Source organism: Coptis chinensis, chromosome 9 (assembly GCF_015680905.1).
Source record: "Coptis chinensis isolate HL-2020 chromosome 9, ASM1568090v1, whole genome shotgun sequence".
Taxonomy (NCBI): domain Eukaryota; kingdom Viridiplantae; phylum Streptophyta; class Magnoliopsida; order Ranunculales; family Ranunculaceae; genus Coptis; species Coptis chinensis.
Window position 1 is genome coordinate 1,118,547 of NC_141464.1, and position 16,686 is coordinate 1,135,232.

The window sequence follows — 16,686 nt, forward strand, 5'->3', positions numbered from 1 at the left end:
AGCAGTGCTTCCCGCTGTTGATCCGAAGCCGGCCGAAGACATCATCAAGTTAACAACACAACATGAAATAAGCTGTTACTGTTGTAGCATTCATTATGTTTTGAATTATTTCAGTATCATCGTATGACTCTGTAGTGAACTTTTAACGTATGAAATGTGCCATTTTCAGGGTACAAAAGTTGGACGTGCAAAATACAAATGTAGGAGGCCTTCGGTGCGACTAGTTCCGTACGATGAAGATTCTAGTACCGAGGATTGAAGTGTAGTTCCGTCCAAATGGAGTGTTGAAGTGTAGCCTATCAAAGTTGGACCCTCAAAAGAAAAAGTTGAAGGTAAAGATGAGGATACGGAAGGTACAGATGACAGATGACGAAAGTTAATTTGAATAGGTGAAGAAGAAGATGCGGATCCTTGGGCAAATGTTTCCATTTGGACAGAATTATATGTTTTTAATGCCTATATAGTACAAGTATCTTGGTTATTTGAGGATAATATGTATCTTAGTGGTTATTTGAGGATAATATGTATTTTATTAGTGGTTATTTGACTATGTATGGTGCATATTGCATTATTAATTTTCGTCTTTGTCTATATAAATTAGGTTATACAAATTAGGTTATCAAAATTTGTTCATATAAATTATTGTTTTAAAAAATTGCTAATATATAAATTATTTCTTCTAAAAAACTCCTCTCTCTCTCTCTCTCTCAATCACTTGATTGCTCTTCTCTTCTAAAAAACTCACTCGACTGCTTCTAAAAAACTTTTTTTCGATTGATATAGTTATGTTGGGTAACTTAAGTGATTAAATACACTATTTATGTGGAGACGATTGGTTGCATTTGTCAGACCATGTTTGATCGTAAGGCAAAAATTCAATGATTCAAAAAATTCGGGATACGACAATTCGTTTGATCCGCTCACGCCTTGTTAGCAATTTGGGATACGACAAAAGTTCAGTACGGAAATAATTCGAGAATTATTTGGTGATTCAAAAAAATGGTACGGTCAAAAAAACTTTTATACACTTTTATAGTTAGTAAACTATATACACTTTGGATCCGTGACATTGTATACGCTTTACACGAACATGCCTTATCTTAGGAAGCTTATCAAGAACTTGTCCACCAACCAACTATAAGAATGCAAATTTGATACAGGGAGAGAATGATCTCTTACTGCATCTTCAAAAATTATCGTCCAGAAACTCCTTCCATCCGCCCCAACTCGAATCCCAACCATACCTTGACATACTCATAACACGTTCGTTTCGCACAAAATCTGACATTAGTTTATGAACGTGGTTTCAGCCAACCTTTGGGATTTCTTTGATTATCAAATCCTCGGTTTTTGTTAAATTATACCACACCATTTGTCTTCCACAGTTAAAAACTGCAACACCATTATCTACTAGGTCCACAAAATGGGGTCGACGGATGCCTTCAACATACAAATTGTCCAACTTAAACCTCCGACCTTCATCCCAACAGTTGTCAATTAAAAGTCGAAGCTCCAATTCATGTGTATGATACCTAACCCCCATAAAGGAGAACATAACTGCAATTGTTCTCTGAAATTGGAAAAGCTTGAAACTCTTCCAGCGGCAGACTGTCAACGGTAGTGCAATCTTACTCCATCTCTCGGTGACAATATTGAATCGCAAAATCCCCTTATGAATAGGCCTATGAAAACATCTTTTCGCCACAATACCCAGATTCATACTATTGAAGGACAACTCTAAATCTTTCAACCTTCGCCATTTGCGTATGCGGGAGTCGAACTTTTAAACCACATGGCAAACGACTACCCTGCGGTTGTTGACTTCGGACTGTCTTATAGTGTCTCTGCAGTCTTTTGACAAACACAATATCGTAAACTCCAACGGTTCCACAAAACTCACATACAAACCCATACACTGTGTTCGAAATCTAGTTTTAGGACTGGGTAGCATAAGCATTTGTTGCATCGTGGGTTTGCAAAGGTAGTACACGTCTTTCATTTCAACTTCCTTGTGACCTAAAAGGATACCTTGCATTGAAGACGCCAAGATTTTGAAACCATATCCATAGAAGTCCAGAATAGGAGTAGGAAGTGGTGGAATATGATCAACATTCGAAGCGAAGGATGTATACGTTTCCCAACCTTGTGCAGTCTGAATTATGTAACCTAGAAGAGTTCTCGTCTTCAAAACATAATCGTTAATGAATGAGGGGTCAAACCTACTGTTTTCCCACTCACGACAAACAAGCTTTGATTTGTCGAAGAATGGGAATGGAGCACAGAGAAGAATCTGTCGGCACATTTCCTGAGGAAGAACGCAACCCTCATCTTTCCCTTTTCTTTTAGAAGATTGGGCCATCATTATGAAAAGTCACCAATAACTATGCTTATATAGTGAATGTTTACAATTTACTGGAAGGTGGAAAGTCACCAACAACCTAAGGACGTTTCACTTCCAAAGGACACATCACTTCCAAAAGATGCATCACTTCGGGGAATCTCTTCCAAAGGACACATCACTTATTTTGTGAATGGTTATTATTATTTTGTATGCATCACTTCAACACAATTCAGTTATTTTGCAAATGGGATAAAGAAGCAGAAAGAACAAACTAGAAGAAGTTAGAGAAAAGTAAGAGTCATTTCGTCAAACACATACAATTCAGATGAACAGTCTCCCTCATGAATCAAATCGGACTCCCTCCAGAACTTTTCTCTGAATCTAACCAAACAGATTGGATGACTTCCATCTTACGCTAACATCTTTTCACTTTCTTCCCCCGACCATGTTATATAGTGTCTGTCAATAGTGTATGTAGTGTCCTAAATAACCTACTTAGTGTCATTAATATGAAGATGTTAATAAGCATATATGAACGTGGTTCACGGCACCAAGGCCAAAAATATCGGTCAATATATTGATATATTTCATTTTTTTTGGAGTCCGAAATATTTTTTTGGGGGGAAATATATATTTTTTGGGGGAAATATTTTTGGCCTTTTTGCCTAAATATTTTTGCCAATATTTTTGGGAAGAAGTGCATTAAAACACTAGGTAAATCACTACAAAGTTGACCGGGTAAAGACTGAAGGTCAATTATGTGTCCAAATCTTATCTCTCACCTCACCTCTTCTCTCTCTCTTCTATCCTCATTCAAATTGGTTCAAAGTTTACAGCTTCAAAAACCAACTTCAAAAACCCTAAAATCCCAACAACAGTAATTTGAACAGTAATTTGAACAACTAATTTGAAGGTCCAGTTTGAACAAGTAATTCTCCCGTTCTCTGTTCATCTCCTCTATCCTCGACGCTCGACGCAATAATTTGAAGGTACAATTTGTATTTTGAAATTATGGTAATGTGCATCTTGTTCGGTATAATTTTTTATTTGTAGTCATTCATCCTCATGCTTGTGTTGTGTGGTTTTGAGTTCTTATCTTTAGTCAGCTACATATAAATTTTGGTCCTTTAACAAATAAGGCTTGATTTTGGTCCTCTAACTAAAAGCTTTGTATATACACGGTAGAGGTCATGAGGAATTGAGGTCATGTACTCATGTTGGAATGAAAGACCAACATTGAAACTTCACAAGTTCTTTAAGATGAGCTGGAACAGTTAGTTATCTCTTATATCTAATCTTGTTTTATTGCATTATAAATAACATTATTTGGTTAGCTAGGGTATCTTTAGGATGCATCTTTAGTTGTTATCTTGAGTTGTTATCTTTAAGATTCATCTTGAGTCTTGAGTCTTATATAGTCTTATATAGTTGTTAGCTAGGGTATCTTGAGTCTTATATAGAGTCTAACAAGGATGCATCTACGACCCGCAAGGGATCGACGCGCCAGCGGCGCTACCTCGAAGCTCGACGCATCTGTTCATCTTGTTTAATTGGCCTGAATAAATTGCTTTTACCTCAAATCTTGAAGGATCAAACTTCTTGGGGTCTGGAAAGATGTCAAGGCTGTGGTGAATGTTCCTAAACAATTTTAATTCCTGATCAAAAGTCTGTTCTTGCACAGTTGCAAGTGGGTATTTTGGTTTTGGTCGGCAAAGTGTGTTAAACTTTTGATACTTATGCTTGGACAAAAACAAAATAAACCCACATCGTCGTGCGGAGAATCTATTGGAATGCGTGTCCGCTGAATATATGATACACGGTATAAGTGTATAGTGTGATTTTCCACTGAATATACAAGGATGCATCTTTAGGCAATATGAGGTTTTATAAGTCTTATATAGTGTCTAACAAAGCTCAGTATTGTTTGTTATCATGCTTATAAATGTTATTGTTGGTTATTTAGGATGAAGAAAGGGATCGCAAAGAAGAAGGTGGGTACAGAGAAGAAGTTGAAACCAACCACCATAGTTGGGAAGGCACCGGGGGGGCCAGAAGCTTCAGATGGGAGAGAAGAAAAGGAGAAAAGCCAAGCCGAAGGTCAATAATGTGAAGATAACGACCCGCAGTTCATTGGGTACACTCCAGAAGAAACTGTTTTCAGATTTCAGTCAGAATGAGATTGATGATTTTAGTAAATCACCATTTGGTTTTCTATTAGGCATAGAAGAGCCTATGGTCACCATAGATAATCTGGTTGTTACTGTTTTGTCAAGAAGGATTTGTAAGATGACATATAGGCTGAAGGATGAGATATTGATATTTAAGAAGTCAGATTTCACGCTACTTACGGGTCTGTCAATAGCTCATCCGGACGAGGAATATTTCGATATGAATGAGCTAGAACCAACTGAATGGCGGGAAAAGTTTTTTCCCTGCTTGGAAAAGGAGAGGAAGTCGTTCAAAGGTTCTGTTTCATTAGATGAGCTGATGATAGTGAGAAAGGAGGCTAAGAAAGATCCTAATAAACTATAGGATGTGTTTCGGATGAATAGACTGTATGTCCCTGGGGCTTTTCTTCTCCTGGTGGGACACAAAAGAGTGAGTGTTACACATATTGATATCACATCAAATTTAGAAAAGTTTGATCAGTTCCCTTGGGGATGGGTTGCATACCAGTGCTTCAAGGAAAGCGCCGAGGGTGTAGCCATGAGAATGAAAGCGCACTTGCGAAAAACCCAAATGAACTGTTCAACTGTCCTTTGTATGGCTGTGTTCATGCTTTTACCCTTTGGGTTTATGTACACCTCCTTATGCTGGGAGCGCGAAGGGAACATCAGGACAAGTTCCCATGGTTTCTAGGCTGGTCTAAATTCCCTGGTAAAAGCACGCGTGGGACTACATGGGAGTTAAAGTTGGTGAGAGTGAAGAAATTATATGTGAGGAAAGTGTTAAACGTGCCAAAGGATGTGGCAACTCATCCTACTGTTAAAGCTGCGTTCGAGGTAAATTGTCATGTCGCGTCACTCTTACATGATGCCTTGGATTAACTTTTGTTGGTTTTAGTTGTCTTCTGTGTTGGTATTTGGTTTTACACATTGAATTTTTTTCATTTGATGTGATTAAAGCATTTTGATCATATATTTTGTACAGGAAGAAGAAAAGGAAGAAACTGAGCAGAACCTTAGCATGGATGTTCTGTGTGAAAGCCAACAGCTTATGTTGAACAAAAGTGTTGTTGAGGCTTCTGTGAAAAGAACAACTTTAATTGAAGAAGAAGGCGAGGATGAGTCTGAAACCGAGGATAGTGGCGAGGATGAGTTTGAAAGCCCGCCACCTCCTAAGAGAGCTAGAGTTGTGCTAAGACCATCGAAAAAAGGGGAGGCCAAGGGATCCTTGAATAACAAGCCAGCTGAAGTCAAAGTGGTTGTTGCCTCGAAAAAGAAGCAAGCAGCAGTACCAAGGCTGCCACCTGTGAAGAAGAAGGTAGAACCAGCAGAAGTCGTGGCCGCATTGAAAAAGAAGTCAGGAGCTTTGAAAAAGAAGCCAACCGAAGTAAAAGTGGGGAGTTCTCCCCTAAGCAAGGGGACCAAGCGACGTGTAAGTTTTGAAGACTGTCAAACTGAAACTGCTCAGAACCTTAATGGTAATGTGAATGAGAAAGTGGTCCCACGTAAAATGAGTCTGAAAAAGTTGGATCTAGCAAACCAGTTTTTCACGAGCCGTGGGGACAGAACCAGAGTCTTTAACAACTCCTTATGCTTCTTTGCGTGAGTTTTCCGAAAGGGATGCTGATCTTCATTGGGGCCAGAGACATCTGTTACCACTTCTAGATGATGGGATCATGGAAGGACTGACTCGTATGTTTTCCATATTTTTATATTTGGGCTTAGTTGGTTTGATTGATATGCGCAGACACTTAAAGTAATAACTACCCCTCGTATTGTTCAATTGTTTAATTTCAGACGTGTGAGGAAAATTAAGTGGAAGCTAGAAAAAATGTTATGGACACTATGCATGAAATTAACACCACCTTTGGGTTGAAGCTGAGATCTCTATGCATTGCAGCTAATGACTATGTGAATGATGACATAGTCAGTGGTAGCCAACCAAACCCGACTTGGTGCCTCAGTTAGCCGATTCCGAATACCTAGACTGCCATATCAATCAGAGTCAACCCAAGCTGTAGAGAAGAGCAGGCGATCATTTAACCAAAGGCATATCTAACAGTCACATGCACAAGGACTTCTTGAACAAAAACCACTCCAGACAGAGGGAAGCAGAAAAAAATGAAGCTTTTAAGGACATGGACATTACTGGTGAAGATGCTCTGAACATTCCAAACATGGTACTTAAACTTATAGAATGTCTTCTCTGTGGCCTTTTTAGTGTCTCTAGCATTTGAACTGTGAACTTTAAACATATTGTTATACAGGTGACGGTGAGTGGAGAACGAGACGAGATGGTTGAGGGTGACGTGGTTCAGCATTCTGTTAACGAGGATGCAGGGAAGCCAATGGATGATGATGTTCAGCTTGATGTGGATGATGATGCCGGGAATACAAATAATGGGATTCTGGAAGAAATTTCTCCAAAGGTGATGGTGAGTGGAGAACGAGACGAGATGGTTGAGGATGATGTGGTTCGGCATTCTATTAATGAGGATGCGGGGAAGCCAATGTATGATGATGCAGGGAAGACAGTAGAGGATGATGTTCAGCTTGATGTGGATGATGATGTCGGGAATACAAATGGTAGGATTCTAAAAGAAATTTCTCCAAAGGTGAAATTTGTTTCCAATAGTCAATCTCTAGTTTGAACTTATATAATGTCTCCGGTGGTCTTTTAATGTCTCTAGCATTTGAACAATGAAATTTTAGCATCTGAAGGTCCAATTTAAGTGAAGCTTTTTGTTTTGTTTTGTTTTTTTTCTTTTCCAGTCTGCTCATGGGAAGGATATTATGCTAGATGCTGAATCTTCTACGGTTGTGCTAGATGATGCTAAGGATTTAGGTAGCCTGTATCACTTTGAAGATGTATATAATTAATTGTTCAAAATTATTTTACTATTTTTCCTTTGTTTATCTTTTTAGTTGTTTGATTGAACATATTGTCATTCAGGTGACGGTGATTGGACGGGAAGACGAAGATTGTTACTTGACTGACGATGAGGGTGTGGGAGGAAACTCAGCTGATATGGTGAGAAGGTCAGCTGGAACAGTTGACAAATCCAACATACCACAACTTGAAAATGATGTCTCCGGTATTTGCCAACAAAAGATTCTCATGGTTTTCAACCAAGGCTTAGGATTACTAGAGAGACAATCTGGGATTGCGAGTAGGAAAAAACTACCCAATGGCTATTTGAAGTTGACTACAACTGCGCAAAGGGTGACATATTACTGGAGACTGCATGATCAAGATGAAACGAGCCCTGTACAGACTGTTAGATGGTACGACAACCGAGATGACATAAATCTTGGTACCTTCTACACCTTGTATAACAATGGGTGGCTCAATGATCTCGTATGTCTCTCTCACTGATCTTTCATCTGGTTATTTGCTAATATCTTACCTAAATTTTTTGCTTAATTGTTTTGTTTGCTGGTCTGAAGGTTGTGGATATGTACATTGAATTGTTGCACCGTTGGTACATCGACAAAGATGGTCCGGGCGGACATGAACCAAAGTACAGTATTGTATCTGCGTCATTCTTTTCGGTAATGTACAGAACTTTATTATTTGGTACTTCTCCCTCTCACCAATTGTGAGGTCCTCCATTAATCAATTATCATTATTACAATGTTGTTTCTGCAATTGTCACGACCATTTGGCAGCCACTGTCACATCCCGAATTTCGACAGAATTCGGAAAAAACAATATTTGTTCCTGACTCTTCGATCTTCGAGGTGTGACGCACTATCAACTCCCAAAAACGCATAAACAGTTTAAATATGCGGATAATTAAAAACCAATTAAAATTTTAACTTAAACAAAAGTCCTCTTCATTACAAAAATTTACAAATAATATTAGGTTACAAATCTCTTTTCAATAACTCTTTATTTAAATACAACTGAAAATATAAAATAACATTTGTCTCAACTAAAAATCTATTACACCTTAAGGAAAAGCAAAACATATCCTGAATGCGACGCTAATGCAAACCACAAGCAGCAACCAACCTTCTTCAACATGAAACCTGTCAAGACTTATCAACTATGTTAATTTAATGAACACACCCGATAAGCAAACATGCAAATCGGGTCAGCATTATAAAAATGCTGGTGTGAGTAGCTCTAAAATACAACATATATTTATAAATATACATACGCAATCCATAAGGCAGTTAGTTCCTCCACCGAGGCGCCTTAACTTCCAACAACTAATACAACATCCTTAAGTATCCTAATTAAGGCAGGTAGTTCCTCCACTGGGCGCCTTAGCTTCCCAATAATAATACAAAGGCATTTAGTTCCTCAACGAGGCACCTTAGGTTATAACTAAACTAATAACCAGCCAAGCATATTTTATACTTACCGCATTTCATGCTCAATTACAGAGTGGGTTGTCTCTGCACATAATTAGTTTGACCCACCCTTATGCAAAACCATATCCAATGCTATCTAAAGATATATCATTAACCAACATATTACCATAATTATATTAATTAAGGCTTTCTTTGCGTGTCCCTAAAATCATGTTGTATGTATGTCTTACCTAGTTTCCCTGGCTACCACAATCGCTTCACAACGCCGAACATGTACATCCACATGCCTCCCCTTACATAATGAACCACTCCGTGCGTAACTACCCTGAGCGGGATGCCGCACACCAGGTAACCCTCACACGAAAGCCATTATGTAAGTACTGCCACTATTCGGCATACAATATCGCGCATCTCGTTCTAATTTTGCGAACGGAATAATCAAGCCACCATTCGGCTATGATTGCCCAACACATGGGTCAATCAACATCTTATATATACACCCTATACAAGGGCCAATCATATCACATACGCCCACACAGGGCAAATCACATGAGTTGTGGTAGTCAGGTTCTAGGATTTTCGTTACATAATTTATTCAGGTGTCATACATTTATGACTCATAATCATTTCACTATATCACGTGCATGTCAAATACATTATTGCACTAAGCCAAATATATTTAGAATTATCTCAATACATCTTATAACAACTTTTATTCTTTCACGTGCCAATATATTATTGTACTACGCCACAATCCCGTGGGAAATATCCACAAATACTCTACTAGCATCTCACAGATAAAATAATGGAGCCTTTACACATTTATTTCTCCAAAACTATTGCATTTAATATATATATCCCAACATATTATATAATGTCACAATTGCTTCAAACGTATCGCATAACATTTTTATAGCGTTTTAGGAATATTATATCTCTTAAAGTTTCAATCTCGTCACGTGTCAAAATATACACAATATCAACATCAAATCTTTCCTAGATACTGACAACCAAATTTATACAAGCTTCGACAACATTTTAGCATTTGATTTGTCCATACAATTTACAACATAAAACGTAGCACAATTAAACAGTCCACAGTCCACAATCAAATCCCCAAAAATCTAAAGTCCATGAATCTAAGTCCGTATATAGTTTAATAGTCATAAAAACATATATATCTAAGTCTTATTATCATAATTTCCCTCTTGTTACGTGCCAATATTTATATGCTTTACACACTACTTACGTCAAATCTTAATTAGATAATGACAAACAAGGTTATACAATGTTTGACAATATTTTATTACTACATTTGTCCATATTCTTAAACATGTGAAAAAACTGGAAAAAGTCAACATTCCACAGTCAACGGTCAAAGTCAACACATCATGGTCGAAGTCAAACTGTCATTGTCAAAGTCAAACTATCGTTTCTATGTTCAATAGGTTCATGGTCATGGCCATGGTTCATGGCTAAGGTCAAAGGTGCATGGTTAATGGGCTCATGGCTAAGGTCATGGTTCTGACCCACTAGCCAAGCCCAAGCCCCAAACCTTATAACCCAAAAGTCTAAAATGTTGAAAGACCCATTTGGATCCCTATTTTTAAGTCCTCTGGACTGGCCCCAAACAATATTAGAAACTGGCCCAAAAACTTAAACTGAACTGGCCTAAAACACAAATGGGTTCGACCCAAAAAATTGAACTGAAACCGGCCCAATCAAAACAAATGAAACTGGCCCATAGAACTTAATCTAGAACTGGCCCAACAACTTAAAACAAAACCGGGCCCAATCAAAAATAGAAATTTTGGCCCAGCCACTAAACAAGCTAAGGCCCAAGCCTCAAGCCCAAGCCCCAGGCCCAGCCGGTCATCTCCCTCATCAGCTGCCACCAATTCGGCCACCGCCAGTTCCGATCGTCCGCCCCTTTCAACCTAACGGTTTTAATCCTTGTTAAAAACCCTATCACATTAACAAAAGCAAAAGCTCAATTCACTAAATCAATAACCCATCATCAAAACTAGATATGGTTCAATCTGCCATTAACAACTTCCCAAAGCTTCAATCTTACCTCTTTTATAGCCCTCACACACCCTACCTTACCCCACTACAACCACTCATCGATCCACCAACACAACAACCATCGAACAGTTCAAACTATTTTACTGGAGTGTTTGGGCGAGCCGCCATTAATGGTTTCTCCGAGCTTTGACAGCCCTTTCCAGCACCCATTCGACAGCCTCATACACCCTACACTACCCCACTTCAACCCATTATCAATCAACCAACTAACAATCAAAACATAACATAATTTTATAGTTTCCACCAAACTAGATCAAAACAATAACTGGCGATTTCTTGGTTGTAGCTTTGGCAGCCATTGACAACCTCTTCCGAGCTCCAACATCACCCAATCTCCAACACACCATCACCCCCCTACCACCAAACCTAAAACCAACCCACACACAACACAGTATACTATTTTCAAACCATGTACACGACCACTGTTTGTTTGGGCTCACGCCGCCATAAACGGGCCCAAATCAAACTTCGACAGTTCCATCTCAGTTTTCCAAGTTTCAACAGTTCGGACAGTTAAATATCAAATTTTAGAGTTTTAAGTTTTAACAACACGACAAATTTCAATAGAAAAGAAATCGACAATAACAAGGATTTTATAAAATTAAAATCCATAAAATATCTACTCACCTGTATTAAAACCCGACGAATCCCTTATCGTCCGAACCGTCGTGTTCCCACGCTCTAGCAATCCAGCTTCTATCTCTGCCTCCATTATATTTTATTCTCTAAAAACCCTATTCTCTAGAACAATGTGATTATATACTTGGGTTTGAAACCCAAGCCCAATACAAACTCGGGCCCAGAAATCAGGCCCATGTATCCCAAATCCAATCCAACGAATTTTAAATAAATAATTAAATTAAATAATTAATAAATAAATACATATTTTAAATACGGGCGTTACAGCCACACTCAATGATGAGGCAATCAATTTGGAGGACAAAATAAACAATGTCAAAGACACTCTATTGGGAGGCTCCTCGATGGCGGGCAACATGACAAGGGTTTTCCTTTCGTTCGTTAAGGAGATAGCCCAGACCTAGAGGTTGATGATGATGGTTAACGTCGCGAACATGCACTGGATTCTTGTTATACTCAACTTGAGAGACTGGTCTGTTGAGATTTTTGATTCTATTGTTGATAGTGTTGAGCAGGGCAAGCTTGACCCGAGACCGAATGTGGAGAAGCTGCTATCCATATTGCCTTACGGTGTGCTGGCTTTCGACAGAGCCATAATCGATTAGTTGAAATTGTCTACAAAGTGGAAGTTTGTGTTTGCTGATTGCGTGAAACAAATTGATGACAACAGTTGTGGGGCATTTGTGATGGCCTTTGTTGACTGTCTTCTGAGGAATATGCCACCAGTTTTTGACCCCAAGCGCAAACTGTACATCCGACGAAGAATTGCCAAGGATTTCTTGGAGTGTGGAATTACGCCTGCAGAGTACGTTCTTATGGGTTCCAGTGGTCGAGAATTGGACTTCAATGACAATGTGGACAGTACTGGAAAGACGCATGGTCAGCCTTGATAGATTCTTGTACATGTGTTGCTGCTGGCTTGCTATTAGATGAACAGATCATATAGTTTCGTCAGAAGCGTATATATTTATGTTTACTGTATGTCTTATTTTGAGTCTATTTTATTGACACTGGCCATACTTTGTCAAGAAGCTGAGAAGATTGAAGATCCTATGGGTGCTCTGAATTTAACCGAAAATGTATGTGCACTATTTTATGTTACCTCAAACCATCAGGCTTTCTCTTAAATGGACATGTTCGTGGGCCAGCTAGTATACTACCTACAAGCCTTCTCTTAAATAGATTATCCGTTAACGTACATGGTGTCTTAGACAGCTTATTTAGTGTCTTGAATAACTTAAGTTAACTTAACTTAACTTAACTAAACTTATCAGAATGCAGTCGAACGTACTGTGCTCATTCAATACAGCCGACTACCAGTTGACAAAAGGAAAGCATTAAAGGAGGCCCAGTGAAAGAAATTTAGTGTACGAGAAGAAAAAGTGGCAAAAAAAATGCAATGACAAGATTTGCCAGACTTTTCAAAGTAATCCCTTAATAAGGAGAAACTCTACAGTATGAAATCTAGAAACCCTTGCTTATGATCCTGCAAAATGGACCAATTCCGCCTATCTCACTGCACACTACTGGTGGGAGCATGATCAGCCGAACGTGAAAGCTGTTGCACATAATATAAAAGTCAGATGCTATGGCCGAGGCTTAGACATTAATCTAAGGAGTTTCTACTTGCTTTGTGGCAAACAATGTCTGAATGATGAGGTTTGAAAACACATTAAGACAATTTACTAATCCACATGCCTTCTCTTAAACGGATAATCCGTTAACAGACATGGTATCTTGAACAACTTATTTAGTGGCTTGAACAGCTTCTATAGTGTTTTGAATAATTTTTATTTACGCTTATTAACATGGTTGTGGGCAAGACACAAAATACACTGTTCAAGACACTAAATAGGCTGCGTCAAGAGAATTCCTGTAAACGGATAATCTGTTTAAGAGAATTCCTATACTAATCCATTAACCCACTCAGACACTTTTTTTTTTGTTTTTTTTTCTGGTCTTTTTTTTTTATCGCAAGTTGTTTATGTGTTCATGGAACTATTGAGCAGGTGGAATAATAATGAAACTGCGGATCCAGATTTCCAATCAACACCTTATGGCAGATACACTATCCTCGCTGACACGCTCGTTGCGGTAATTTGTAACACATTTCCATGTGCATTAGGCCTTCTCTTAAATGGATTATCTGTTAACGGAAACTATATAACATGTCCGTAAACGGATAATCCATTTAAGAGAATCTCTGTGGTGCCACTTACTTATGTCTCAATTAATCCATGTTTCGATTAAGGCGTTATATGGGACACTGGAGTGCACCCTGAATGATTGGAGTTTAACAATAGAAGAAAAGATTTAAAAAACTAGTTTGGTAATACCGTGGGGCCTAAGCATGACCTTAAAAGATTTGGTTCAAGATGACAGTCACATCCTGCATGAGACAAAATCCAAGGGATTGATGATGGCCTTGAATGTGGGAAACAACCAACACTAGATTCTTGTTTTCTTCAACTTTAAAATATGGACATGTTATGTCTACGATTCCTTGGAATCCAATGTAATTGACCCTACGCCGACTATCAATAAGCTTTGTGCTTTGCTCCCGTATGGACTGCTATTGCATGACAAAAATTGCATAGAGCGTGCATTCTTGTAGCGCAAATGGAAAATCGAACGTGTTGATTGTGCTCAACAAAATGATGGGTGGAATTGTGGAGCCTTTGTACTTACATATGCAGACCAATTAATTAGAGGTGATAACCTCGACTTCAATAGACCTGGATATTGCATCCGAAATACCGTGGCAAAGGACCTTATAGAATGTGGTTTTACTGAACACGAGTTCCTTGACATGGAGACTAATATAAAAAAAAAAAAACAGAGGTAAATAGTTCACCTGAGTTTTGTAGCTTTTATATACTGGGAGTACTTCCATTTTTTGGGAGGCTTGTTCTTTTTATTTGTAATGTTGGTGCGTATTTATTGTAGTGTCTTACAATCCCAATTTGACGCAATAACAAAACTAACTATTGTAAGCGTTCTAAGACATGTCCATTTAGGAGAAGGTCTGATTACATTTTATAGTGGTGGCAATTTAGGGCTACAATTGTGTAATTCGAACAAAGTTATAACTATCTTTGGGATTGGTTTGACAGCCAAAACCTTATTTGTAGTCAAATTGTATCACACCACCTCAGCATACAATACAAATTTTCCAAGTCAAACCTTTCGGATTTACTCCAAAAATTATAAAGTAAAATGCGAAGCTCCAATTTTTTTGTAAGATGAGTTTCAAAACAATGTTCAGTCTGAATCATGTAATTGAGAATAGTTCTTGCCTTCAAAAGGTAATCGGTTACGAATGATGGTTTAAACCTCATATTTTCCCACGCACAACAAACCAACTTTGATTTGTCTAAACAGTCTAAACAATGGGAATGGAGCACGCAGAAGAATCTCTTGGCACAAATTTGATTTTCACCATTTTGTTTTGTGAAACCGTAACCTTCAATAGTATTTCAATATTTTACCTAAACATGGTTACGTGGTTTGCCTAATCTTTTATCAGAACATTTTGAGTTTTTCTCAGAGTCTTTTAATTTTAGTCGAACTGTGGTGATCAATTTTTTTTTCAAAAGAAAATTTATAATTAAATAATAATTAATTTAACGAGTTAGATTTTTATAATTAATTAAATTAAAAAATATAATTTATAATAATTAACGAAGTGTTCTGCTCTGCTCACGCCCCCACTGCAATGCAGTATACTAGTATACGACAGTTTTAAGGACGCAACATATATCACTTCCGCAATTCAACAACCAAATGATGCATCACTTCGAAACAAATTTCCCTTTTCTTTTAGTTACCAAAAAAAAAGTTTATTTTTCTTTACTTAAAACAAAAAACTATTATATAACAACCAATTCAGTTTTCAGTTAATTGGACATTTGGACACATCACTTAAAACATTTTTGGACTTCTTTAACAAACAAATTGGACGCATCAGTTGTAGTCAGTTATTATGCCCTATTATTTAGAGCAAACAAATAAATAATAAAAGGCTCATTTTATTTTATTAAACACATTAAATTCATAGAAGCATTTCGTCAAACACATCAAATTTATAGAAACAGAACAAAGTAATACATGCCAAGATGACTACAACGAAATCAAAGCAACTCCCTCGAGAATGATCTTGATGAAAGGCCCCCGTTGATGAAATCGGAGTCCCTCAAGAACTGCTATCTGATGAATTGAAATCGGACACATTTGACAAAACAGATTGGATGACTTCCAACTTACGCTTCTTGTTACTGCTAAAGACCCACAACGATGAAATTGTCCTCTCTAATTTTGCTTCCCTCCTTTTCATCAGCAGATCAGTTTCCGTAATAAAATTATCCATCTTCCCATAGAGAATGTCGAACTCCTTCCTTCCTGACGGATTCACATCTTTCTTTAGTCTTTTGGTCATAGTTGGTATGTCTTTCAGTAAGTCAACCAACGAATTTGGGGAAGGAGACTACAGTGATGAATTTGACATTGAGAACGGCTAGAGTCAATAATTTTGGGGGTACAGTATCTTAAAAGCAAACATTTTCAAGGGGGTCATATGAGCCATCCAATCTCAAGTTCTTAATATCCACCGTTCATCGAGTTACATAAAGGATGTCATTAAAACTACACTTCGCGACACTGTACATGAACTTTGTCTCGACTTTCTACCCCAACCTTCATCTGCACGCCGCAAAAATCAGCATTGAAAATCCAATCTGGGCCCATACGACATTGAACCCCACGCTTGCCACATCACTCAATGCGTATCCCTTTATCATCCAACGGTCCACTGCTGAGATTTTCTTTTTTAATTTCCCATGCAGCATGATCTATTTACACCCTATACCCTATGAAAGAGAAATGAAGATTTTTTGGGAAGAAGAGAAAATCGGAAGTGAGAAGAGTCAGGTATTCAAGAGAGCAATTATAAACCAAAATGTTCTAGGAACTGAGAGAAACTATCAAGCGAGATAAAAAAAAAATGGTGAAGGGGAAGAATTCTTTGTTGTCAAGTCCAAAGAAACAAGCGAAAAAAGTGTAAGTGGTAGAGGCGCTGGGAAGAGTGAAAAGGCGCTGGGAAGAGGGATTGGATAAAAAGGAGGAATCAAAGATTAACAC

The 16,686-nt window shown here is 38.0% G+C and overlaps 1 protein-coding gene across 1 annotated transcript; it reads right to left on the minus strand.

Annotated features, from left to right (window-relative positions):
• Positions 1-1,783: 1,783 nt before the first annotated feature.
• LOC147474340 (F-box protein At5g41720-like) lies at positions 1,784-2,359 on the minus strand. The gene has a single exon (XM_086583539.1). It carries the CDS (start codon positions 2,357-2,359, stop codon positions 1,784-1,786), a length of 576 nt encoding a protein of 191 aa, XP_086439665.1.
• Between the last annotated feature and the right edge of the window lie 14,327 nt (positions 2,360-16,686).

Excerpts from the sequence above, each read along its gene's own strand:
- LOC147474340 (XM_086583539.1), bottom strand. The coding sequence starts at position 2,359 with ATGGCCCAATCTTCTAAAAGAAAAGGGAAAGATGAGGGTTGCGTTCTT.